The sequence below is a fragment of the Topomyia yanbarensis genome, chromosome 2, assembly GCF_030247195.1.
Source record: "Topomyia yanbarensis strain Yona2022 chromosome 2, ASM3024719v1, whole genome shotgun sequence".
Taxonomy (NCBI): domain Eukaryota; kingdom Metazoa; phylum Arthropoda; class Insecta; order Diptera; family Culicidae; genus Topomyia; species Topomyia yanbarensis.
Window position 1 is genome coordinate 106,770,970 of NC_080671.1, and position 25,953 is coordinate 106,796,922.

General features: G+C 40.2%; 2 protein-coding genes and 1 long non-coding RNA gene across 3 annotated transcripts in view; 2 read left to right on the top strand and 1 right to left on the bottom strand.

Annotated features, from left to right (window-relative positions):
• Positions 1-241: 241 nt before the first annotated feature.
• Positions 242-2,054, top strand: LOC131679136 (small ribosomal subunit protein uS17). Its single transcript, XM_058959732.1, has 4 exons — positions 242-320; positions 747-863; positions 1,067-1,272; positions 1,847-2,054. The coding sequence occupies exons 1-4, from the start codon at positions 309-311 to the stop codon at positions 1,968-1,970; spliced, it is 459 nt and encodes a 152-aa protein (XP_058815715.1). The 5' UTR covers positions 242-308; the 3' UTR covers positions 1,971-2,054.
• LOC131679135 (gustatory and odorant receptor 22) overlaps positions 2,039-25,953 on the bottom strand; it is a 31,033-nt gene continuing 7,118 nt past the window's right edge. The window contains exons 2-7 of the mRNA XM_058959730.1: positions 25,599-25,754; positions 24,689-25,157; positions 3,020-3,165; positions 2,558-2,754; positions 2,317-2,478; positions 2,039-2,253 (exon numbers count right to left, since the gene is read on the bottom strand). Coding sequence (XP_058815713.1) covers positions 2,125-2,253; positions 2,317-2,478; positions 2,558-2,754; positions 3,020-3,165; positions 24,689-25,157; positions 25,599-25,754 — 1,259 coding nt within the window. The 3' untranslated portion in view covers positions 2,039-2,124. The remainder of the gene's footprint in view (positions 2,254-2,316; positions 2,479-2,557; positions 2,755-3,019; positions 3,166-24,688; positions 25,158-25,598; positions 25,755-25,953) is intronic.
• On the top strand, positions 7,693-9,102 carry LOC131679137 (uncharacterized). The gene is made up of 3 exons (XR_009303803.1): positions 7,693-7,920; positions 8,578-8,920; positions 8,983-9,102. It is a non-coding gene; the product is annotated as an uncharacterized LOC131679137 (long non-coding RNA).

Genomic DNA, 25,953 nt, shown 5'->3' on the forward strand with positions numbered 1-25,953 from the left:
GTTAATGAAAGAGAAAACTTTTTTCTTTTGCTTACTACCAACATCTGTGATTGGCGACTAATGGTTTGTCCGGAATTTCCTTTCAAAGAGAATTTTGACAGTTGGCTTCTAAGCCGTAATCATATGTCTGTCGAGACTTGTTGTTGTTGCTGAATTATTTTTCGTGGAAATCGGCAACACTATTCGCAAGTTTGCGTTTGTTTGATGTCTTCAGCGAACGCACCTCACCCAATCCGGCGTTCTGTCATCATTACTTCACTGTCAAAGTTCGCGTTTTCTCGTTTCCTGCTTTCTTTCCCAACGTCAAGATGGCTGATCAGGTACTGTTTCGTTGTTCGTGTATCTGGAAATCATCGATTCTATTGTATGTTCGCGTCGAAATGATTACTTTTTATAATGAATCTTTACCTAAAGGTGTCCAGCAGTTTGGCTCAGTGAAGGATTTTACGTAATGTAACTAGTTCCCGTGAAAAAGTGATCGTTTCACACGTGTATACAAATTCGAATATTGTCGGCTCAAAACAAACCTGCGGAGTGAAATTTCGTAACTTGCCTAGAATGATGAAAATTTCATGACGGTCTACTGAAACAAATGTGAAGAATGTCAGATTTTAACCCAAATATAATCGCTACTGATCCGCACAAGGAAGGCAACCGGATGTTTCACTCCTGAAAGATTTGTTTATTGTAATTGAAGTAAGCCCGTCATAATCAAAATTGTTTTTCGTTTTTTTTCCCATTGATAGAACGAGCGTGCGTTCCAGAAGCAAATCGGTGTTAACCTGAACCGTAAACAGGTTAACAAAAAGAAGGGTTTCCGTTTGCATCGCAGCATTGGTCTCGGATTTAAAACTCCAAAAGAGGTAAGCAAAAACCTGCATCTTCTGCGTTCAGTTTTTCGTTTTGATTATTCAATGATGATACCCTCTCACGATGGTCTTCCGATTACCACATGAGGATACCCTTCGCTAAACCCAATTTCTATTCTGAGCCATTTTGGAAATTGTTTTAATGAAGTAATGCTGGATCAGAGTAAATAATTCTAACAGCGTCCGTATTGTTTTAGGCTATCGCTGGAACCTACATTGACAAGAAATGCCCCTTCACCGGTCACATCTCGATCCGCGGCCGTATTCTAACCGGAGTGGTGCGCAAGATGAAAATGCAGCGAACGATCGTGATCCGGCGTGACTATCTGCACTTTATCCGGAAGTATGATCGGTTCGAGAAACGCCACCGAAATCTTAGCGTGCATCTGTCGCCGTGCTTTAGGTGAGTGATTTTTGCCACTGGTTTTCATTGACGTGTCGAGTCTTTATCCAGAGGGATTCAGCGTCGTTAGTTTTCATCAAACCCTAGAAACGCAAGTGTACACTCTGTGTCATTCAGAAAACCCACAGAATGATGCTATTTAATCTTGCGAGAGTAAATTTTTCAGACAGCATAACTATTCTCGAAACGTTTCCATGGTTTCGTTTGAAGCCAATTGGCGCTTCGATGCAAGTAGCTGCCACAAATCATTGTTATTTACGCAAAAAATAGAGCGGGGGTTGATTTTGAAAATCAGGATAATGATTAATATGTTACACGAAGTTTGATCGATCCCTAAATTAAGATGTCTACCTGCATACAATAGCACATAACAGTTTTTTAATCTGTTCTGTAGTTCAAAAAATTTTGTTCTGATTCCAGATTGATTTGGTTTTAAATGAGAATACAGCGATTAATTGGATTTAATTAATTTATTGCAAATGCGAAATAATATTTTAGTAACCAAAAAAAAGCATATCATAATTGTACATTACGCTATCATACTAACCCGTGAAATTTCCTCTTCTTTCTACAGGGACGTTGAGGCCGGAGACATTGTAACCGTTGGCGAGTGTAGGCCGTTGTCGAAGACCGTGCGCTTCAATGTGCTAAAGGTGAGCAAACTGGCTGGTGCCAAGAAGAAGTTCAATAAGTTCTAAAGGCTTAGAATAAAATGTGTAAATGAGGTGAAAGGGGGAAACAAGTTTCCATGGAAAATACATTAAAATCTGGAAAGCGGTAAAGTTTTTTTATTAACTAGAAAACCCATTGAGAAATTATCAGTTACGGCTCTCCTGTAAACTAAGTTCTCGTTCAATTGGTTTCGGTCCGAGTTAAGTTGGCTTTCAGAGCCGAAACAAGTGCTTTCTTAGCGCTTTGTCTCAGCAGAGTCAATTTGAATTGCATCAGTACAACCAAGTAGGTTGCCATAAAAGAAATGTTCTGAAAATAAAATTTGAAAGATTATTTAATCAAACGATTATTGATCACCGGTACAAGCATTACCGCAGTAATTAATCCTCGATTTATGTTGGCATATCCGTCCAGATTCATCGTCGGTGGATTCTTATCGATCGCGACTAGGAACATTTCCACTTCCTTTTGCGTTGCTTTGTCCACCGCCGTGAGATTTACATTCAGCAGACGTTCTTGGAAGTGCAAGCCAACCTTCGAGTTGTCGGTGCAGTAATAAAAAGTAACAAATTCGTATGAGCTGCAAAGTCATAAACCAACGAAGGCTGCTTACCCTTTTGGAGGCATGATGGGCCTCGTTGCAGATGATGAACAGCAGACTCATGCAGTAGAAAACAATGACGAATAAACCGAACTCCTTATAGGTGGCTCCGTGCTCGATGATTTCGCTCAACGCTCCATAGGTGGCGATAATTGTGGTGAAGAAAATCACCAAACAATAGATTCCGTACATGTTTGAGTATGCTTTCCCTTTACAGTTCCGTGAACATTATCGGCAGGGCGGGATTGTAGAAAAAGGTATCATATAAAAATTAAACCGTGCAGATTTAATTCAAGGCCCTACGGATAGTAAAAGATCGGCGACATTTCCATTTCGATTTAAGCAGACGACAGTAAATCGACAGTCAAATGGAATGAACAATGATGAGGGTTTACCGCTATAAAGCATAATGACGAATGACGTGACCTAATAAACATCTAGTTAATACATACAATTACAATAACAGGCACCTACCTAGCTGTTGCATCATGTGGCTGAGGTCCACCCATAGGTGCCTGTACTCAGTTAATTTAGCAGCTGGTCGTTCACTGGACAGAAGCTCGGAAAGTGCTTTGGCGAAAGCTTTACTTGCTGTTCCGAATGCAGTGCAGTTGACAAACCTGCAGAAATAGAATGCAATTGGTTAAAGTCGTTGGTGGTGTTTTATGAAACAATGTTTTTTTCAGCGAAGGATGGGATTATAAAAATATTAATCTTATTCACATTTTGGTATTTTTATACGTGAATCAAACACGAGTAACGTCAGATGTTGCGCTAAGTTATTGTCAACACCTATTCGACAGTTTCCACGACGTCACCCGCGTTATGTTTTGGTGCGACCAAATTTGTATCGAAGGGGGTCAATAAAGGTTGTTTGACGCGTTGTTGGACACATTATTAGCGTTTCACTTAAGAATTGGTAGGTAACTATACTGCCCATAAATGCGTAAGTGTTCCATATTGAATAACAGCCATCTGAGAAAAACGCTGTTCAAGATTTACATTTTTCATTGAGCCTTATGGATGGGACAACCATGTTGTGGTATTTTTTTTCGATATTTTCTGAACAAACCTGGTACATTCGTGATTCGCTGGTTGGACATTTTTTAACTGGACCGCTTTTTAGTTGGACCTCCGCTAGTTGGACCATTGTCCAACTAAAAAGCATCTGAACGCCAAAATCTCATGTCAAATTTACTTTGACAATTAATCTGACAATATTTAGAGATGTGAACGGATGCCTTTTAACTGCCAACATCTTCTTTGAAGTTTTTGACATTTGTCAGTCAGTCCAACCCGGTCAGCGTGGCAAGCAGAAAGTTAGCAAAAGTTGAGCAAAGCGAAATTGATGCTGGCAGAGTTTCTGCGAGCATTTTGCGCGATTGGTGCGAGAATTCTGGCAACGAATTCGCTCAAATGCAACAACCGTTTCTGACAGAAGCGGTTAAACCAACCGGTGCTGCTCACTTTTATCCAGAATCCAGCCAGAAATGTACGGCCAAGATCTCTGCATGCTTCCTGCAACATCTTTGTCAGATGTTTTGCTCGATTCGTGCTAAATTCTACCAGGTAGGAAATGCCAGGATCTTTGCACAGTTTATGTCCGAGTTATGCCAGGGTTTTGCTCGGTTCCTGTCGAATTTTGCCAGAAAACGCGAGCGAAACCGAGCTCGCCCTAGCTCAACTAACCCGACAGGATACGCGCAGAAATCTGACAGGGCTGCCAAACCAAGACTTACAGCAACTTAGCAGAGCGGTCTCTGCCAGAAAATTTGCTCACTGGGAACTAGCGAATCAAGTTCGTTAGTTGGACAAGGCTGTGGCCCAACCAGCGAATCACGACTGTAATCTTATTTGTGTATTATGATTCAGTGGTGATACAGAATACAATCCAACAGATATCTCATTTTCGACAAAATTCCATATGGGACTCTTATGCTTATATGGGCAGTATAGCTTCGATTGATTATTACAATAGGGAGTTCGTTTGCGATGCTTCATTACGTCTAATATAAGCACTATTAGAGCTACTGTAACGGAGCTCTCAAAATGACTCCAAAGCTTAACAAATCAAACAGTATGTGAGGCAATATTACGCCGGTCCTAGTAGATTGTGGCTCAAAGATATGACGGTGATGAGGATCATACGGTGTGAATCAGTTGTTGAATTGATACGGATCGCATGTCCTTTGCCAAAATTTTGTTTCGTAGGGGGCCTAAAATTAATTCCCACTTCAATTAGTTCGAAATACCAAAGATGAATAATTAGTTAGTCATTGAGAGGGTTTTTTTTAATTCCATTATTTCACTTTACTTGTATACGCATATTTCGATAACGGCTTGTGATCTTCATCAGAGCTTCTAAACTGCAACTTTAAAAGCAATACACACACACTAAACCAGCCAAAAGTTGTTCAGTAATTTCTTTTGACGACATGATCAGTAAAGTGACATTTTTACGGAGCTATCAGCAAATTGTTTGAAAAATTGCGGTAAAGTTTTCACTTTTTAGCGATTTTCAGTAATTTTTCGAATAACTTGCTGAAACCCGCAATATTTTTCACTGAATTTATCAGCACTTTTGTTTTTTTTCGGTGCATAAACATTATCCAGTAAAATACTAACTGATTGTTCGGCAAAATTGTACCAACATTACCGAACCTCGTCAAAAACTTACAAAACATGTACAGCTAATCATCTGTCAAGTCGCCGATTTCAAAGGAAACTGCTGACTGACCAGTATTTTTTGACGTTTGGAGAGAACGGATTGCGGAGAGTTCGGTAACCGAATTGTTTTACTGAATTGATTACCGAACGGTTTGCTGTTCAAAATCCCAGCAAAATTTTACTGTACCCAGTAATTCAAATTAAGTGTGCAGTCTTCATAATACATCCTGTTGTTAAGCTTAACTTTCTGCTTTGACAGACATCGCAGTCTATTCGTAATGTGTGGGACATGGGTAAGTGCACCTCTAAAAATACTTCATGATTAAGACTTGAACATACAACGGGTGACTTATGACATCAGCTCCTTACCCTATAAATAATCATACTACATCAAAAAGCCCCAAAATCGGAATGAGAAGAAAATTATCATCGCTCACCAAATCGTGCTGCATGATAGTTGTCGACAAAACTTATATCAAGTTCGCCTTCCGTTAATTCATTGGATAGGAAATTGTCTTTACCGCTTCAGAGCATGTTATAAAGATGAAAATTGCTAAAATTTGCCAGATAATTTCTGATCTGGCAAACGATTTGTGGTTGTGGTGTACGCTTGCATTTGGTACATTAAAGAGTGAGTGACTCAGAATCGATTCTTGTCATTTATAAGTAAGCACAATGGTTCGACTGTGATTAGGCCTGATGTGGCATCCAGATGCCACACTCGAAACCAAAGGTTAAAAGGCTCCCTGTTCTTAGTTCGAATGCAGCACATGCGTTTCGCGCTATCGTTTGGCTTCTTTCTCTACACGCTAGATCTGTTCGATGGTAGTTTTTCCGTACTTTCGGGTGTGAAACACTCGACATACAGTTCAAACGAGTGTGCGGAGGCGGTGAGGCGAGCTCGCGTCCAGCAGTGGAGGTGATTTTGGCGGTCATCGATTGTCGTTTGCGGTGCAGTGCACGTGGTGAAGGGACACTTCACTAAGCAGTGGTTGTAGATTTAAGCGTAGATTTTTTTTGTTTATTGTGCATCACAGAATATCATTTTTCTACTGAGAAGTTGTTAGGAGCTAGTATGTAAGTTCCGAAATTCAATTGTTATTCAATGCTGCACGATTTTGGGAGGGCGAGTTTCTAGTCTTTAAATTACGAAATTACGATTTCGTGAGGAAGCTACCTCGAATAGTGACAGCGTGAAGTTTCTCGAAATCATCCCAAGTTAAAGTTCAGGAATACCCACCAGACAATATTTATGTCTCGATTTGTTGGGCTTTATTTTACAAGGGTTTCACAATTATCCAGCAACATGACTTGTCATCTTGCATGTCATTCCTGTTTCGATAAAATTTGGTTCCATCCCCATAGAAAACCCTTCTGATTTTCCCACCGACTAAATCGGCTTGCGCTCGGCGCAATCGGCCGACTACGCCACCAATTAATCGGTCGATTGTTGCACCGACTCTTATGAGGGTTTAACATGGACGTCTGCCGACGTGACAAGCGATTAAATATGACCGACGAAATCTGGTAAAATCGGTCTATTTAAATCAATTAAATCGATCGATTAGTTGATAGTTTAAAACTGGAACCAGGTTCACACAGATTGAATCTGGCGATCAATATGGTTATGAAAATTGTTCACCGACGAAACCCAACTTAGTCGGTTAATAAATCTGTCGACCTCGAAGCACCCGGGCATTGAGAAATTTATGAACTGTCAAATCTATGGGATATCATGCCCCCCCCTCCATCTCCATTACGTGCACAAGAAGGAGGATCACAACGGCTGGAACATCTAGAGGAACCAGGTGATTGTCGCCAGGTCCGAAGTTGTGCGAAGCCATACGACCAGGCCCGTGCGCAGAAAATTCTCAAGGGGGGGGTTTGATTTTTCAACGTTTATTTTAAAAGAAACGTACAGAAACCCTCAAATTTTGAAGATTTTTTCTGAGGCCTGAACCTAGTCCTGTGAACCAAACGACTCAGCTCGATAAATTGGGTAAATGTTTGTTATGACGCCTTAGTCATCAGAAGACACCGCAGCATAGTGGTCTGAAATCCCAAAACCTGAACTTAATTCACTAGAGGCAAAACCATCGAATATATTCACAGGGTATCCCCACAACCTAATAAAAATTAAAATTAGACATGACTTACTACGATCAACTAATAAAAATTATTTTTTTATACGGACGAGGTAGAAAGTTGATGTCTTCGACAAAGTTTTGTTGTTGTTGGAAACTTGAACTTGTAGGACTTAAAGTTATCGATTTATAAAGCGTTTTCTATGGCACCCTTAACTTTAGTATTTTAATATAACTTTTTCCACTGTGACCTTTCGAACCATGTTCAAAGCAAATGTTGTGGCATTAAAACCACACAATATTGTTGAAGACTGTAAGTAAAAATACTCATTCGTTTCAAAGTTGTTGAAGATTTTAACATTTTTTTACCATTAATTACTGTAGGGTCGCGCCCCTGTAAGCGTTAGTGTCATGTCCCTGGGCAGTCGATGACAGATAGAGAGGGTAGGCGAAAAGGAAAAGAAAAAGTGGTCAGTTGTTAGAAATGCGTACAGGGATAGAGACTGGAAAGGATAGTTGAAAATTGGAGAATATATAACGAGTTGTTTATTGAATAAACGGTGGTTTTAATTGTTTCCCGAATCCGCTCCTTCACAAATCTGGCGACGAGGATTTTAGAAAAAGGTGAGTGAAAGATTGATTCTTGTGATAGGAAGGAAATAAATTGGATTGCGCTGAATGTCACAAAATGGCGTCAGGTTGAAAAAAGTGAAAAATGAAAGAGGTGTGAATTGGCGATGTGTACCGTAATGTAAGGCGTATGTATAAAGCAAAAAAGAATGTGTGGTGTAGGCCGATAGTGTCCACTGGGTTGGAGAGACGTCACTAGTCAGGTGCGTCCAGTAATGCAAAATGTAATAGTATGCTGATTATTTTTACTGAAGTTTCAGAATAAAAAGTGCAAGGACTAGTCTTAGTCCACGGGAGTTCGGATATATGTCCTTGTAGCAGTTGCAAGCGGTGAACAGAGATGTATGGCCCTGTGGCAGTGGTTACAGGTGGTGAACCGGGTTGTTCATGGAAAATTATACCTGTAGCATTTGCTACGGCAGGAAAAAAAATCTGAATGGGATATGTATTACTTCCTAGTAAAGGTTGTTCTGTTATTTGAAGCTAGTTTTAGCTGTTTTTCCTATCATCTCTGCGTTCATCAATACAAATCAGTTTTTTTTAAATTATTTTTTTTAAATTATGTGTACAATGCAAAGATGCTAAATATGCTACGTAACGGTTTGGAGGTAGTTAATAAAAGAAATATATAATAATGTATTTTTTCTGCAGATGGATGATGGTCGTCCTGTACCTCCGTTTCGATGTGACGAAATCGAGAAAAATCGTTTATACAATGAATGGAGAATATGGAAAAGGTCGCTGGAGTGCTACTTTGAAGCTTACGATGTTGAGGATCAAAAGAAAAAACGGGCAAAGCTTTTACATTTTGGAGGACCACAGCTACAGTGTGTATTCGAAAATCTCCCAGATCGAGAGAATTTTCCATTAGTGGCTATAGCGAAGCCATGGTACGACGTTGCAGTCAATGCACTTGACCGGTTCTTTCAACCGTGCCAACAAGACGGTTTGAACGACATAAGCTACGTCAAATGTATCAAAAAGATGGCGAAAGGTTGAATAGTAAATTTGTTAGATGTTATTAGTTTTTTTTTTAAATTCCTACATCTGGTTTAGGTTCGCTGATTTCTTGTTACGGTTGCGGCAACAGGTTTCTGACTGTGGGTTCGAGAAATACTCTATAGAGACGAAGGATGTTCTTACAGAAATATTTTTAACGGATGTCATTATTGAGGGTTGTGCATCACACGAATTACGTCATCGTATTCTCCAACAAGATCGCTCATTATCTGAGATAGAATCTCTTGGGATTACATTGGAAGGAATCGAATCACAAGTAAGGGATCTAAATGTTAAACCACAGGAAAACACGCTTGTTCAAAAGGCATTCAAAATCACTGCTAAGCAGAATCATTCTCAACGTTCATGGCATATCCCAGGACATTTTCCACGAAACAAGTCGCATCCGTACAACCAAAGAAATTTTCGGTGCTTTAATTGCGGAAGACGCGATCATATCTCTACAGACCGAACGTGCCCAGCTAAGAACGTTGCGTGCCGCTCTTGTAAACGAGTAGGCCATTTCGAAGCGTACTGTCGACAACGTGGGCAAAAAGTTTTTCAGCGTGGTTACTTGCAACGGAGTAGCACACAGGCTATGTCAGAAAAGGATAAGATATGTATGTTAAAAGAGGAAGAAGTTGTATCGAAACCAGATAATCAAAAAGAGGATACTGGCAAGACATACTACACGTTCTACGCTGGGAGCGAATCAAACGCCATTATGTGTAATGTAGGAGGTGTTGATTTAGATCTACTTGTTGATTCTGGCTCGGATGCTAAGCTTATTCCAGACAATGTTTGGGAATATTTGAAGAAAAAAGCTGTAACCGTCAAGCAATGCGAAAGAGGAAGTTCAAAAATACTGAAAGGTTATGCAAGTGATTCTCCGTTACCAATTCTCGGTATGTACATTTGTTGCTGATGTCAAGGTCGGTCAAAAGTTGGTTTCAGCGAAGTTTCACGTGATAATTGGAGGACAACGGTTTTTGTTAGGGACTGTACATCGAAAGAACTTGGAATTTTAAAGATAGGGATAGATGTTCTCAATGTGGTCAGCGATATGAAACCGTTTTCTAAGATAAAGGACATCCAAGTACAAATCCATATGAATCCGAATGTAAAACCGGTATTCCAGCCTATTTGTCGAATCCCAATACCGCTTGAGGACGCTGTTAATAAGAAGCTAGAACAGTTATTGCTGAAGGATATCATCGAAGTGAAACATGGTCCAGCAACTTGGGTATCTCCGCTGGTAATAGTTGGAAAAAGCAATGGGGAACCAAGGATATGCCTTGATTTGCGCCGCGTAAACGAAGCGGTTCTTCGCGAAAGACATCCAATGCCAGTGGTTGATGACTATTTGGCAAGATTGGGAAAAGGCAAATACTGGAGCAAGCTGGACATTAAGGAAGCATTTCTACAACTTGAATTGGCGCTGGAGTCGCGAGACATCACTGTATTCATTACCAACAAGGGATTGTTCCGTTTCAAAAGACTGCCTTTCGGTTTGGTGACATCACCAGAGCTGTTTTAAAAGGTCATGGACCAAATTTTGATCGCATGCGAAGGTACCTTTTGGTATTTGGACGACGTGATCGTCGAGGGCAACAGTCGTGAGCAGCTCGACTACCGCGTTGAACAGGTAAATTAATGTATTGGTAAAAAAACAACAAATAAAATTTAACATTAAGTTGTGGATTTCGATTTTTGTGAATTTTCTACTAAAAGGGTTGGAAACATAATTTTATTAATTTATTTATTAGGTTCTGATGCGGTTCAAAGAACGAAACGTTGAGCTAAATTGGGATAAGTGTAGATTTGGTTTAACAGAAATTGAATTCTTGGGCCATCTAATTACCGAGGATGGTATTGTTCCAACACATGATAAAGTTAGTGCTATCAAGTCATTTCGCCGACCAGAAAATGAAGCCGAAGTTAGAAGTTTCTTGGGCTTGGCTAATTACCTCAACAAATTTATTCCAAATTTGGCAACACTAGGCGAACCATTGCGTATGCTAACACGGAAAAATACGATATTCGAGTGGTCTGTGCATCATCAAACATCGTTTGACAGTATTAAAGAAGCGATCTCGGATGTTCTTAAGTTAGGCTTTTTCAATAAAGAACATCGAACAACGGTTATGACCGATGCAAGCCCAACAGGATTGGGAGCCGTATTGATTCAAACCGATCCATTTGGAACTAGCCGAGTCGTTTCATGTGCATCTAAATCACTCACTGACACTGAACGACGATACTGCCAAACAGAAAAAGAGGCTTTATCAATAGTCTGGGGTGTCGAAAGGTTTCATATGTATTTGTATGGAAAGCCTTTTGATATTTTGACGGATTGTAAAACTTTGGTGTATTTATTTACGGAACGATCACGACCTTGTGCAAGGATAGAGCGCTGGGTTCTAAGACTGCAGGCTTTTGACTATCTAGTTAGTCACATTACAGGACAAGGAAATCTGGCAGACGTACTTTCGCGGCTGAGTACTATAGAACCTGTCCCGTTTGATAGAAGAGAGGAACTGTTCGTAAGGCAAGTTACTATGTATGCTGCTACTGCTGTTGCACTGCGATGGGAAGAAATCGTGAAAGCGTCATCGGAAGATCCAGAAATTCAAGAAGTTCTGGAATACGTCGATAATGGAAATCTGGACAAGCTACCGTTGTCTTATCGTGTAATCTCTAATGAATTGTGTCGATTTGGGGATATTCTTCTTCGAAATGACAGAATTGTCGTTCCTTGCGCACTTCGAGACAGAGTCATCAGTATTGCACATGAAGGACATCTAGGAATACGTACTATGAAGTCACATCTTCGAAGCTCTGTATGGTGGCCAAAAATGGATATAGCTGTAGAATCGCATGTAAAGAAATGTCGAGGATGTCTACTAGTGTCATCTTCGGATCCACCCGAACCAATGATCAGGAAGGATTTACCGAATGGGCCCTGGGAGGACATAGCTATTGATTTCCTTGGGCCCCTACCGAACGGAGAATCACTGCTTGTGGTAGTCGATTATTACAGTCGATACGTCGAAATTTGTTAAATGGATTCTACAACTGCGAAAGATACTACAGCCCAATTAGGAAAAATCTTCTGTCGTTTCGGGGTACCTATCACTATGCGCGCTGACAACGGCCCACAATTCAGTGCGGCATGCGAGGAGCTAAAAAATTTCTGTGATGAGTTGGGAGTAAAGCTGATCAACACAATACCATATTGGCCACAACAAAACGGCGAGGATGAACGACAGAACCGCTCTATACTGAAACGAATGAGAATTGCACAAGAATTGGGTCAAGATTGGAGACAAATATTGAATAAATATATTCTTTCATATCATGCCACGCCTCATCCGACTACGGGCCGGTCTCCAGCGGAGCTTATGTTCGGCAGAAAACTTCGTTCCAAACTACCACAGGTTCCACAAACCGTTCGATTGGACGAGGAGGTTAGAGATCGTGATAAGTTACAGAAAGAAAAAGGAAGGATTTATGCTGACATGAAACGTAAAGCTCGTCCAAATGATATCGAGGTTGGCGATCGAGTTCTAGTAAAACGTACGCGCAAAGAGAATAAATTGAGTTCAGATTTTGCACCAGAGGAATTTACAGTGATCCGAAGAAGGGGAGCAGATGTGTCAGTGCGTTCTACAAAAGACAACAGTGAATATCGACGGAATGTGAAACATCTCAAAAAGATACAGACTACATGTGAACAGCAAACAACACAGACAGTACACAGAAATGAAGAACCGTTAGTTTTAGAACCGGCAGATAATCCAGATGAATTAGTAACACAAGAAAAGCAGTCAGTGTACGCAAAACGAATGAGAAAAGAACCATCAAAATTTCAGGACTATATCCCACATTGAAATCTTTTCAAAATAAAACCTAAGGAGGATTGTAGAGTCGCGCCCCTGTAAGCGTTAGTGTCATGCCCCTGGGCAGTCGATGACAGATAGAGAGGGTAGGCGAAAAGGAAAAGAAAAAGTGGTCAGTTGTTAGAAATGCGTACAGGGATAGAGACTGGAAAGGATAGTTGAAAATTGGAGAATATATAACGAGTTGTTTATTGAATAAACGGTGGTTTTAATTGTTTCCCGAATCCGCTCCTTCACAATTACAACATTTTACGAAAAATATTTCGTTGTGTGTGCCACGTATCAAACCTTCTTACCTTTATTATGCGTAGTCTGGACATTGAAAATAGAGCCTGATCGTCCATTTTGGTTTGCACCTTTCTCTCTTATACGCAGTTGAAGTTGGTGTAAAAAAATTTAAAATTCTTCAATAACTTCAAAACGAATAAGTATTTTTATACGAGGTGTACACCTCGCCGCTGATTTCAGGTAAAAAAAATTACATGCAGTCTTCAACAATATTTTTACATGCAGTCTTCAACAATATTATCTGGTTTTAATACCCCAACATTTGTCACGAACATCGTTTACACGAAAAGTCACATTGAAAAAAGTTAAATTAAAAAACTAAATTTGAGAGGGTTGCCTTTGAAAATGCTTTATAAATCGATATCCTTAAGTCCTACAAATTCAAGTTGTTCAACAAAATTCTTCAATATGAGTATTTCTAAAACTTTGTCGAAGACACCAACTTTCTACCTCGTTCGCATAAAAAGTTAATTTTTCTAGTTCAATCATAGTAAGCCATGCCTCAATGTAATTTTTATGAGATTGTGGGGAATATTCATACAAACAATTCCTCCAAAGACACCTAGTGAATAGATTTGATGGTTTGGCCTCTAGTGAATTAAGTTCACGTTTTTGGCATTTCCAACCACTGTGCGCTGCCTGCTGGCTCGTGGTGGATTCGGACTGGTTTGTAGTAGTTGTTAAGCCAATCGACTAAACCTACACCTCTGGTATCTCGCAATCCTCATCCATCCGGGGCAAACGTTAAGTACTGCTTTAGTAGGGATTGTGTTCTTGCTTATTTTGATTTGTGTTAATCGTCATGTTTTTACCCATAGCTACTTTTCCTTACTTGCTGTCCAACCTTCGCAATATATCTGACCTGCTCAGGTCTGCTGCAAATATCGTCATCTGTTGATACATGAACCGATCCGGAGGTATCGACCATAAGGATATACATCTGTTTACAACCACATTCGCCAGGCTTCTTATCCTTCTTGGTGCTAGTCGATTCTATTTATCTGAAAAGTGGTGCTGAGAACTTTTCGGCGGCGGCATTTCGCCCTATACCGATGACCATTTTCACGATCCATTTCGCTCTCCAACGGAATAATCATCGGCAGTAAAAATTCTCTAGACAACGATATCCCGATTTTATCCAACTTCGTGTTTTTCCTCCTTAGCTGCCGTTGCTAGCCCGCTGATCGACATCTGCTGTCTACTCCTTCAGAGAAGCCATCCAACTTGTCATACATCCACACTAAGCCAGCCAAAAGTTGTTCAGTAATTTCTTTTGACGACTTGCACAGTAAAGTGAAATTTTTACTGAGCTGTCAGCAAATTGTTTAAAAAATTGCTGTAAAGTTTTCACTTTTTAACGATTTTCAGTAATTTTGCGAATAATTTTCTGAAACCCGCAATATTTTTAACTGAATTTATCAGCACTTCTGTTCTTTTCGGTGCAATAACATTATCCAGTAAAATACTGACTGATTGTTCGGCGAAATTGTACCAACATTACCGAACCTCTTAAAAAACTTACAATACAGGTACAGCAAATCATCTGTCAAGTCGCCATTTTCAGAGAAAACTGCTGACTGACCAGTTTTTTTTGACGTTTGGATAGAACGGATTACGGAGAGTTCGGTAACCGAATTGTTTTACTGAATTGATTTCCGAACGGTTTGCTGTTCAAAACCCCAGCAAAATTTTACTGTACCCAGTAATTCAAATTAAGTGTGTCCCTTTCCAGCCACCCTCGCAAAGTTTTGTGGTTTCTTTATTGACTTGTGTCTAGAGTGACCGAACTCAAATGACATTTTATGTGTCAAAACGGTTTGCAGTATATTTTTTCCTGAACAGGAAGTTAAATAATTTTTAAAAGTTATTCACAACACTCATGGGGGGGGGGGCTAAACAAGAGGTACACATCGTATTCATCCAGATAAATGAGTACCACAGAAAAATGAGTTTCATGCATTTAAGGGTTAATATCGCTTCTGCTTTCCGAGTTACGTTGTTGGAATAGATGGCTTTGTAACGGAAATCTTTAACTGTCGCTGACCTGAAGCATGGTGTACATATTTTTAAAAACTTCCGCAGATTAAGATACTGCCGATGGCGTAGTAAAAAAAATTCGAAGCGGGAGGATATGAATACAGTCGTGATTCACTGGTTGGCCTTGTCCAACTAACGAATTTGATTCGCTAGTTGGACCGACTGACAAATGTTAAAAACTCCAAAGGAGATGTTGGCAGTGTAAATGCATCTGTTCACATCTCTAAATATTGTCAGATTGATTGTAAATGTAAATTTGACACGAGATTTTGACGTTCAGATGTTAAAAAGTGTCCAACCAGCGAATCACGACTGTACTCGACTAGTGCTCGGCGGTGGATCTAGCTTATCCCTCCGGAAGTCGCGCTTATGGCCTATTGAACGAGCAGCCGCTCGATTTCGCTAGATTTTCAGAGCGGCGTGCACTCAGTGCACTAGCGCGACTTCCGGAAGGTCATTCCTGCGGAATGTTCCCTTGTGGTGATTGCTTTTCTGAAACCGTTGCGCCGTTTGCGCTGTAAGACGGTCATGATCTACATCATAACTCTATTGAATGCGTTTCACGTCTTTACATAGCTTGTCATTCTGTAGGCTACATTATCCGGGTTGATGTCCGGTCCTCCCGTTTTAAATAGCTGGTACACTGGTACAGTTCATGATCCGCGGCACAAAGAAGGGAACAGGTAGACGAACCTTGTCACAGAGGAGGTAGTTGAGTGGAGCAGAACCGGCGACGGTCGCCCGATAAGTCTGAGTTGACGTATACACTGAAGTCTTTTTGTATGCGGTTTTTTATGCGACATTTTTATGCGGATTTTCAAAGTTATGCGGTTTTTTATGCGGATTTTCAAAGTTATGCGGTTTTGTTTATGCGGATTTTCAAAGTTATGCGGTTTTTTATGCGAATTTTCAAAGTTATGCGATTCTTTTTATGCAGCTTCCTTTTAGTTTCTAGGGCATCACCTGAAGCGACTTTTATCGAAAGATAGATCCTCGTGAATGCACATGCTTAAACATAAGACATAAAACAATATGAACATAAAATGTTCATATTTTTATTTTAGGTTATAAATTACTGTCTTTGGGTTAAGGATATGAGAAGCATTCTTGATGCAGTGAAAATAAACACAGAAAATGACTGAATACCTTTTTACTTTTCTCATAATAAAGCTTATGCAATCGGTCGGAATTTTTACCGAGGCCCGCAGAGCCGAATCTCTTATACCATTCGACTCAGTTCGGCGAGATCGGAAAAAAAGTCTCTGAGCGTGTATTTTTGCCTTTCTCATATAGAAAGGTTATGCAATCACTCTGAAAAACGTCAACCTAATCCCGGCCCGGAGGGCCGAGTGTCATATCCCATTCGACTCAGTTCGTCGAGATCGGAAAAAGTCTGTATGTGTGTGTGTATGTATGTATGTGTGTGTGTATGTGTGTGTGTATGTGTGTGTGTGTATGTATGTGCGTATGTGTCAAATAATGTCACTCATTTTTCTCAGAGATGGCTGGACCGATTTGCCCAAACTTAGTCTCAAATGAAAGGTGCAACCTTCCCATCGGCTGCTATTGAATTTTGGATCGATCGGAATTCTGGTTCCGGAATTACGGGTTTCAGAGTGCGGTCACACAGAAATTTCTCATATAAACTATAGGAAAAATTAAAAATAGAATTTTTATTTTTGATGCTAAATGTGTTCAAGGTGCATGAAACGTCGAGATTTGATGCAAACTCGAAAAAAAAATTTGACTACGATTCACTTTTTTGGATTTTGGCACATTTTTGCCTTTCTCATATAGAAAGGTTATGCAATCACTCTGAAAAACGTCAACCTAATCCCGGCCTAAATTTTTTTTTCGACTCGTTTAGGGTTTCTGGATTTTAACAGGGGCGTAGTTGATGGTTTTTCGGAGAGGGGTTACACCCCCCATCTACTGTTCGCGCCCCTCCTTTAAAAATCTCCTTAAATCACCCCTCAGACCACCACCCCATCCAGCCCTCATACTCCTCCCTTTCAACCCCATCATCTTTAAACCACCACTATATCACAAAGCATACCAATTTAAGCTGGGGAGTCGTTCGTTCATGGGACTTTCGCCCTCTTCACATACCCAGCCCCGCATGACAAAATGAGTTAGCAAGCAGATAACATTGATCTAATGCTGATTAGGCTAATGGAGTATGATATTTTTTTGTTTCAAGTGTTTCACCGTCGACACGTAGCTCATCAAGTTCGTGGCTGGCATGCCATTGTGTATAAGTGCAAAGTGTACTAAGAATGTAATGGACATTTCCACGATTATGTTGAACATAAAAAGCCTCCGTGCCATAGTTTAGAGAAATGAGAAAGGCACAATTGCACCGCTAGGTGGATTAAAACAGGTTTTTTAATAAATCTCCACTTGAGGTGTCAACTAGGAAAATAGGCTTGCATATTCTATTTTGCTTTTTTTTATATTATTTTCTATTTGATTATATTGTTTTGTTTGCATTACATTTCTAATTTAGTATATTGGGTGTTCAGCCACAAGTGGTGACTTTTCATCCCTATTGTTATGTAAACAATTCAGATTCAGTTAATTATTATTAAGTTATAATATGCTTTCGCAGTTAAGTATTTTTTTCAGTAGGATGTTTTAAACCTACTTGTCTTCTGAATAAGGAGCTAAACAAATCTTATAAACTAACTTATAAACTATAAAGAGAGCTAATCGTTGCAATTGAAGATGGCAACGATTTTTGTCGGAAGTTGCTTATAATACTGTTCGTCATAATTTCTAATGTTTCTATGTTTGCGAGTCTGTGCAACTCATTTGTGCTAGACCAGGGAGGACGCTTCGAAATCATTTTCAGAATTTTATTCTAAATCCTTTGAAGCGTTTTCTTCCTAGTAGCACAACAACTTGCCCAGATTGGCACTGCATATAGCATTGCCGGTCTAAATATTTGTTTATAAATTAATAGTTTGTTTTTAAGGCAGAGCCTAGAATTCCTATTTATAAGAGGGTATAAACATTTTATATATTTGTTGCATTTTGTTTGGATTCCTTCAATATTATCCTTAAAAGTGAGTTTTTTACCGTAAATCAAACCCAAGTATTTAACTTGATCTGATTACGTAAAATTCAAACCATTAAATTTAATAATATGGTTATTATTTGGTTTACGAGAAGAAGCTCTTGGCTTATGCGGAAGCACAATCAATTGTGTTTTTGCCGCATCAGTGGAAATTTTTCATTTTTTCAGGTGATCATTGAAAATATTTAAGCTTCGTTGCAGTCGACTGCAGATAATACGAAGACTCCTACCAGTGACTGAGATGCTAGTATCATCACAGAAAAGTGACTTTTTACAAGCTGTAGGTAGATTTGGAAGATCAGAGGTAAAAATATTGTATAGTATTGGTGGGACGCTTGATCCTTGAGGGACGCCTGCTTTAACGGGTAGCTTATTAGATTTACAATTCTGATAAGAAACCTGTAAGGTACGGTTAGTAAGATAATTTTTAATTATCTTTATTATGTAAATTGGAAAATTGAAATCCCACATTTTGGCAATTAAACCTTTGTGCCAAACACTGTCGAAAACTTTTTCGATGTCTAGGAGAGCAACTCCAGTGGAATAGCCCCCTGAGATATTTGCCTTTATCATGTTAGTTACTCTCACAAGTTGATGAGTAGTTGAATGTCCAACACGAAATCCAAACTGCTCAGGAAGAAAAATAGAATTGTCATTGATATGTGACATCATTCTAGTTAGGATGATTTTTTCAAATAATTTACTAATTGAAGAGAGTAAGCTAATTAGTCGATAGCTAGATGCTTCTGCTGGGTTTTTATCTGGCTTCAAAATAGGAATAATCTTGGAATTGGTTTCTGAGGTTTCTTAAAAACCTTAGAAAGTTTCCAGAAAGGTTTAGAACTAGGCTTGATTTGTTCAACCTCTTTCGCGAAATTTTCATTTCTTAAGAGTGTGAATCTATGCTTAATTTCTTTTTGTAGATCCTGATAGATACATTTCATAGCAGGATCACGAGAACGTTGATATTGACGTCTTCGAACATTCTTCAAGCGAATCAGAAGTTGAAGATCGTCGTCAATAATAGGAGTATTAAATTTTTTCTGTATTGTTGGTACTGATGAATTTCTAGCATCAACTATAGATATACTTAAATTTTGTAATGCCGTATCAATGTCAGCTTTATTTTGTAAATTAAGGTCATGATTAAAATTATTCTCAATATAAGTTTTGCACCTTTCCCAATTCGCTGAACACTGAGCTAATGGGATTGGAAACAGCTTCTTGAGAAAGTGAAAAAGTTACTGGAAGATGATCAGAATCAAAGTCAGCATGTGTAATCAATTCGCTACAAAGGTGACTTTGATCTGTCAAAAGCATATCAATTGTTGATGGATTCCTTACAGACGAATAGCATGTAGGACCATTCGGGAACAAAATTGAATAATAACCAGCAGAGCAATCATTAAAAAGTAGTTTACCGTTGGAATTGCTTTAAGCATTATTCCAGGCTCGGTGTTTGGCGTTAAAATCACCGATTATGAAGAATTTCGACCGATTTCTTGTAAGTTTTTGTAAGTCTCCTTTCAAGAAATTCATTTGCTCGCCAGTGCACTGAAAAGGCAAATAGGCTGCAGCAATAAAAATGATACCAAGATCAGTTTCAACTTCGATACCCAAACTCTCGATCACTTTGGTGTCAAGAGACGGCGTAACGGAATGTTTGATCCTGCGATTAACCGCTATTGCGATTCCTCCGCCTAATCGAACAATTCGATCAAATCGATGAATAACAAAATTAGAGTTACTCTTCATTTTAATATTTGATTTTAAAAAAGTTTCGGTCACAACGGCTATATGCACATTATGTATCCTCAAGAAGTTAAAAACTTCGTCTTCGCACGTTTTTAATGAACGAGCATTCCAATTTAATAAATTTAAATGATTATTTAAAGTCATTGTTAAACTTTAATTTCATCACAATTTTTTAGCAAATTCCCAACCCGCTTGAAAAGCTTCAAACATGGAGGTAGAATTTAACATGGCAATCATCATAGGTAACATAGACTCCTGTAGGTATTTTAATTTTTCTTCCGTTACGCTACCTAGATCCATTGGACTAAAGGAAGCGTTGGGTGCAGACGAGATTGAGGGCGTGGTAGTTGTAGCCGTTATTTTGGCATTGCTACCCGCCACTGAAGCATAAGATGACACACCATTGTAGGATGGTGTGACTGAGGTAGAAGAAGTTGTTAATCTATTTTGAATCGGATTAACACGTTTGGGCGTGTTTTCTTGAAGTGTACCTGAAGAAGTAAGTACATGTTTGCCTTTCTCATATAAAGAAAAGCTATGTAATCACTGTAAAAATCGACTTTTTAGGGCCGGAGGGCCGAGTGTCATACACCATTCGATTCAGTTCGTCGAGATCGGCAAATGTCTGTGTGTGTATGTGTGTGTATGTGTGTGTGTCATTTAAACTCACACAATTTTCTCAGAAATGGCTGAACCGAAACTTTCATCTGAAAGGTATAACGCTCCCATAAGCTGCTATTGAATTTTTAATTGATCCTACTTCCGGTTCCGGAGTTACGGGTTGAAGAGTGCGGTCACACAGCAAATTCCCATATAAACTGGTCATGATGTTAAAATGATGTAAAACATATTAAAATTGAGGTAACATTACTCTAGTTTGCGGGTCTGGATCACTAATGATCAATTAAAGCAGCTTTGACCACATTGGCCACCTATGACGGTTCATGACGCCCCCGGGGAACCCGCCAAGTTCCTAAGCTAATATCACACCCATTCCCAAACGAATTCTCTACCGATTTTTACAAACTTGATTACAAATGAAAGATACAGCAATACCATTGACTGCTGCTGAATTTCATTCGGTTCTGACTCTTACTTCCGGAGTTACAGGGGTGTTAGTAAGGATACACTGGAATTTCCTATATAAATCGGTTCAATCGTAATACCTCAGAGGCTAAAAACTATTGAAATGGTCACCAAATTACTTCTAATCGCAGATCTAGATCACTGATTGCCAATCAAACATTCAAACATATATTGTCCACTATCGACGATTCCGGAATTCCGGGCATATTCCACAATTAAAGCCACATCGGTTCTTCGGTGATGACTGAACCGATTTTCTCAAACCAAGTCTCAAATGGAAGGCAAAATATGCAGTTGAGCATTGCATCGCCGCCCCTCCCCCCGCCTTGCCCTTACACCTCCCTCCATCATCACTCCCCTCCCCTTGGACCACCCTCACGCCCGCATTTCCTTCATCCACCCCGTATATCGAAATAAGATGAAGGATTTCTGACGCATCCTCCACTCCCACTCTACTAACCCCCCATTCCCTCCACTTTCAAACCCATTCCACCAACATTTCAAAATATAATCACATGAAAATAACATTGAACTCATGCTGATTAAGCTAATTAAATATTATTCTTTTGCCTTTCTCATATAGAAAGGTTATGCAATTGCTCCAAAAACCGACTTTCTAACCGAGGCCCGGAGGGCCGAGTCTCATATAACATTCGACTCAGTTCGTCGAGATCGCAAAATATCTGTGTATGTATGTGTGTATGTATGTATGTATGTATGTATGTATGTGTGTGTATGTGCGGATTTGTTAACAAAATGTCCACATCGGTTTCTCGGAGATGGCTGAACCGATTTTTACAAACTTAGATTCAAATGAAAGGTATAATATTCCCATAGGTTGCTATTGAATTTCATTTTCAACCGACATCTTGTTCCGGATTACGAGTTGAAGAGTATGGTCACAAAACAAAATTTGTTGATTTGTCCACATCGGTTTCTCGGAATTTTCTGAACCGATTTTGACAAACTTGATTTTAAATGAAAGGTCCATCAGCTGCTGTTGAATTTTGTGTGGATCCGAGTTCTGATTCCTGAATTACAGGGTGATACGCACGATCACGCAGCAAATCCCGATTCTAACGAAATCTGCGATGAATGTGAAAAGGTGAATTTTTTCCAAAATGTAAGCACAACTGTTGAATGTGTAGATCTAGGTCACCAACAGTCATTCAAAGTCTCTTTGGCCACACTGACCATCATCGACGGATCCGGAAGCATCCAAATTCAGAATAACGGTTATATTGGTTTCTCGAAAATGGCTAGACTGATTTGATCAACTTAGTCTCAAATGAAAGGTGTTGCGTCCCCGGAAACTGATATTAAATTCCATCTCCATCCGACTTCCGGTTACGGAGTTACGGGTTGTGGAGTGCGATCACATAGAAAACTCCGATTCAAACCGATACCGCGATGAATGCAAAAAGGTGCTCTTATATATACTTACCAAGTGTAATAAGAATGAAAGACATTTCCATAATGTTATATTGTACGAACCAGCCATTAAATCATAGTTTGGAGAAATGAGAAAGGCACAATTGCACCTCTAGGTGGATTAAAACAGGTTTTTTACTTGGTAATAAAGCTTTTACGCCGACCCGGCACACTTTCAGTAGTTAGACCATACTACCGATTTCATCCATCGTGTGCTAGAGTGAGGGACTCTGAACAGAGAAGAAAACTCTGAACCCTATTCCTCTAAACTCCACCAAGGAGTCCGACATTTGCCTGATCTCCCGGATTCCATTTGAAATTACTACTTTGGGGGGAGGCGTGCTAATGCACTTCACTTGATTCCAGGTCTAGCTGATCCTGCTAGATTTCGCTTGTCTCGTAACCGCCATATCAACCCTGCACGGCATGACATTCTACATGCCATCCTCTCTACGTTGACCAGTTGGATGCCGTGGTCGATCTGGCGATTCCGGTTGGAGGGTGGCTTCCAGTTCACTGGTGCCCCAACGATCAGGGTCTGTCGCGTTCGGTGCTACTCGGCATAGTTCCCGACGGTGGAGCTAGCTTACCTCGGCGGAGAGTTCCCCGACGAAAGAATGTCTCCTGCAACCGTTGATTGACACGTTATTCTTCCTTAGATGCAGTCCGGTAGAATGCCGAGGTCAGCCCAGCGATTCCCGGTGGAGGATTGCGTCCGGTTCACTGGCGCCCCGATGATTCAAGCCGGCGATTCGCTACGGACTACTCGGAATAGTCCCTGACGGTGGACCTTTCCTACTCCTACGAAGAGTTCCCCGGCAGTGGAATTTCTTATGAAACCGATACTACCCGGGCAGATGCCGAGGTCGGTCCTGCGATTCTGGGTGGAGGGTGACTTCCAGTTGACAGGCGCCCCGACGAGCATCTGCCGGAGCTACTGCCCGATCTATTTGAACTAGTCCCCGGCGGTGGGCCTAGTCTACTCCAACGGAGAAATTTCCCGATGTTGAAATTTCTCTCGAAATCGTTATCTCGATGCTGGTCGGTTAGGTGCCGAGGTCAGTCTTGCGATTCCGGGGAGTCACGGTTCCGACAGCATAAGTCATTAAGTGACTTTACGCTTGTCTGGACATGCCGCAGACTCAGGTGATTCGCATTTAATGCCAAAAGATCCTGACTCCTGCGTTGCAGAAGAAAAAGAGTTAAGTAGCCGGGAAACTCTAAGCTTGCTCATATGACCCTACTCCACGCTTTTCTCTAACTTTCTTACTTCAAATCCTTGCCCTTCCTTGAGTACTATGGCTCTTAATATTCAAAAATATTTCACACCTTATCTGTTTTTTTATGCGGATTTTCAAAATTATGCAGTTTTTTTATGCGGATTGTCAAAGTTATGCGGTTTTTTATGCGGATTTTCACAGTTATGCGGTTTTTTTATGCGGATTTTTTTATGCGGTACGTATCCCCCGCATAAAAAAAAAACTTCAGTGTATTTTCTTCCCGTCAGCTTCGACTGATGCTGAATGCAAACGTTTTCCCTTCAGTATCTTCACTGGCTTAAGCATGGGGTCTTTGAACCAGCCAGTACACACCCTGTACTCCTTCGTAAAGGGCCCGTAGCCAGCAATATCATTTGCCTGATTTAAACTGTTAACAAACACTCGAAGGTTATCTGGGCGAATTTGCGATATTTCTTTTTGTCTTTGGTCCGGAAGAAGGTCACGAAGGGCCCGGTGGCCGAGCTTGGATATACTTTGAGCCGGGGAACCGATTTCGTTTCGACGTCCATCTCACCTTGAGATGAACCGCCGTCAGGGGAAGTCATTTTTGCATGGGCCAATTGCCCAGTGCACGTTAGTAAGGGAATCAATCAGGGTAAACGTAAACTAATACTTAACTTGTGTATGTAACGTTATCCAGACGGCTTACTAGAAGAACACTGCTTCATTGGTCACTGACCGGCAAACAGTACTCAGAAACAGAAACACAAAAGAAGGGAAAAAATACTGAAACCTCTACGATGCGGAGAGTGCGCAAATAAAAATAACTTTGAATGCGGATTAGCACTATTCTTTGTCGCTATAGACTGCATGGACTGGCAATAAAAGACTTCTGTCTCGACTGAGCGCTAGAAAACGAATGGTTTGATAATAACTTATAATTATATCAAATAGAACGAATTCGCACTTACCACAGACTACAGAATCCATTCAGCATCGCAAGGATGTGGTAATAGGCGAAAGTGTGACTAAACTGAAAATCAGACTGCAGGTAATACTGCGACAGCATAATCCCAATACTAAGTGACCATGAAACCACACACAGCGCCCAAGTGATCGGATACAGCTTCGGAAAAACGATGGGCTTCCCGGTCACCACCAGGTACTTGTACTGGTAGTCTGTCCACATGTTTTTGAACTTGGCCACCTCGGATCCATTGCGCCAGGATGCCACCGGTAGTAGAAAATGGGGAACCATAATACTCATGAATATGACGTTGTAGATCACCTCATCGAAGCGTTTGTCACTGTTCGAGATGAACTTTTTGACGCGTTCTTGTGCCACCAGGACAACCAGGACCGTTTCGCAGGCATAGATAATATACGCCCAGATGAAGGCTTTCGAGCACCAGGTGAAAGTAGTGCGAGGCATGTTGACTCCTGCGAAATTGACACGTTTTACGTTGTTACGTTAAATATAAACTAACCAAGAAGAAATATGCTCTAAATTTGGTTTGAATCCGACTTCTACCAGGACAGTGCAGTAATGTCGTTTTCGATTGAGAACCTAGAAACTAACCCAGGTTGGTTACTTTAAGCAAACGTTTTTAACGAAACTGAGTTGGGTTCTCGCAAAACAGCGGTTGGGTTCTAACCCGAAATATATTTCAGGTTAGAACCCAACCAGGTTTTCAGTTCAGTGGCTCATAACCTAGGTTCGAAACTGGCTTCAAACAAACGGTTTGACAGCAGTTAAGTCCGAAACTGAGTTAGTTTCTGCCTCAAGCGAAAACGATATATGTTTCACTAGATTGGGATCATTGGGGTGCGGTATAATTTTAGTCCAAGTTTAGAGTAATTCCCCTTTTGGAACTAACTTACCTTCCGGGCTTCTCATAATCGGCATAACGCCCATGATCTGGAACAGCACTAAAAGACTCTTGGTTGTCTTATAGAAGGAGTCATGTTCATCGAGCAAGTTAACATCCATTTGAATCTTTTGTTGGCGCCTGTACAATTGACTCGGTGAGACGTTATCTGAAAAAGAAACGATGTGTGTTCATTTTGTGTCACATTTTACTAGTTTATCAAAATAATAACTATCGAGGCATAATGGTCCGTAATTGAAAAGTTATGAGCATTTTTCGCCAAAAATGGTTTTTTTTTGGAATAACAATATCACTCATTGGGGCAAACAAAAGATAATTCTCTTTCAACTATAAATAAGATCATGATT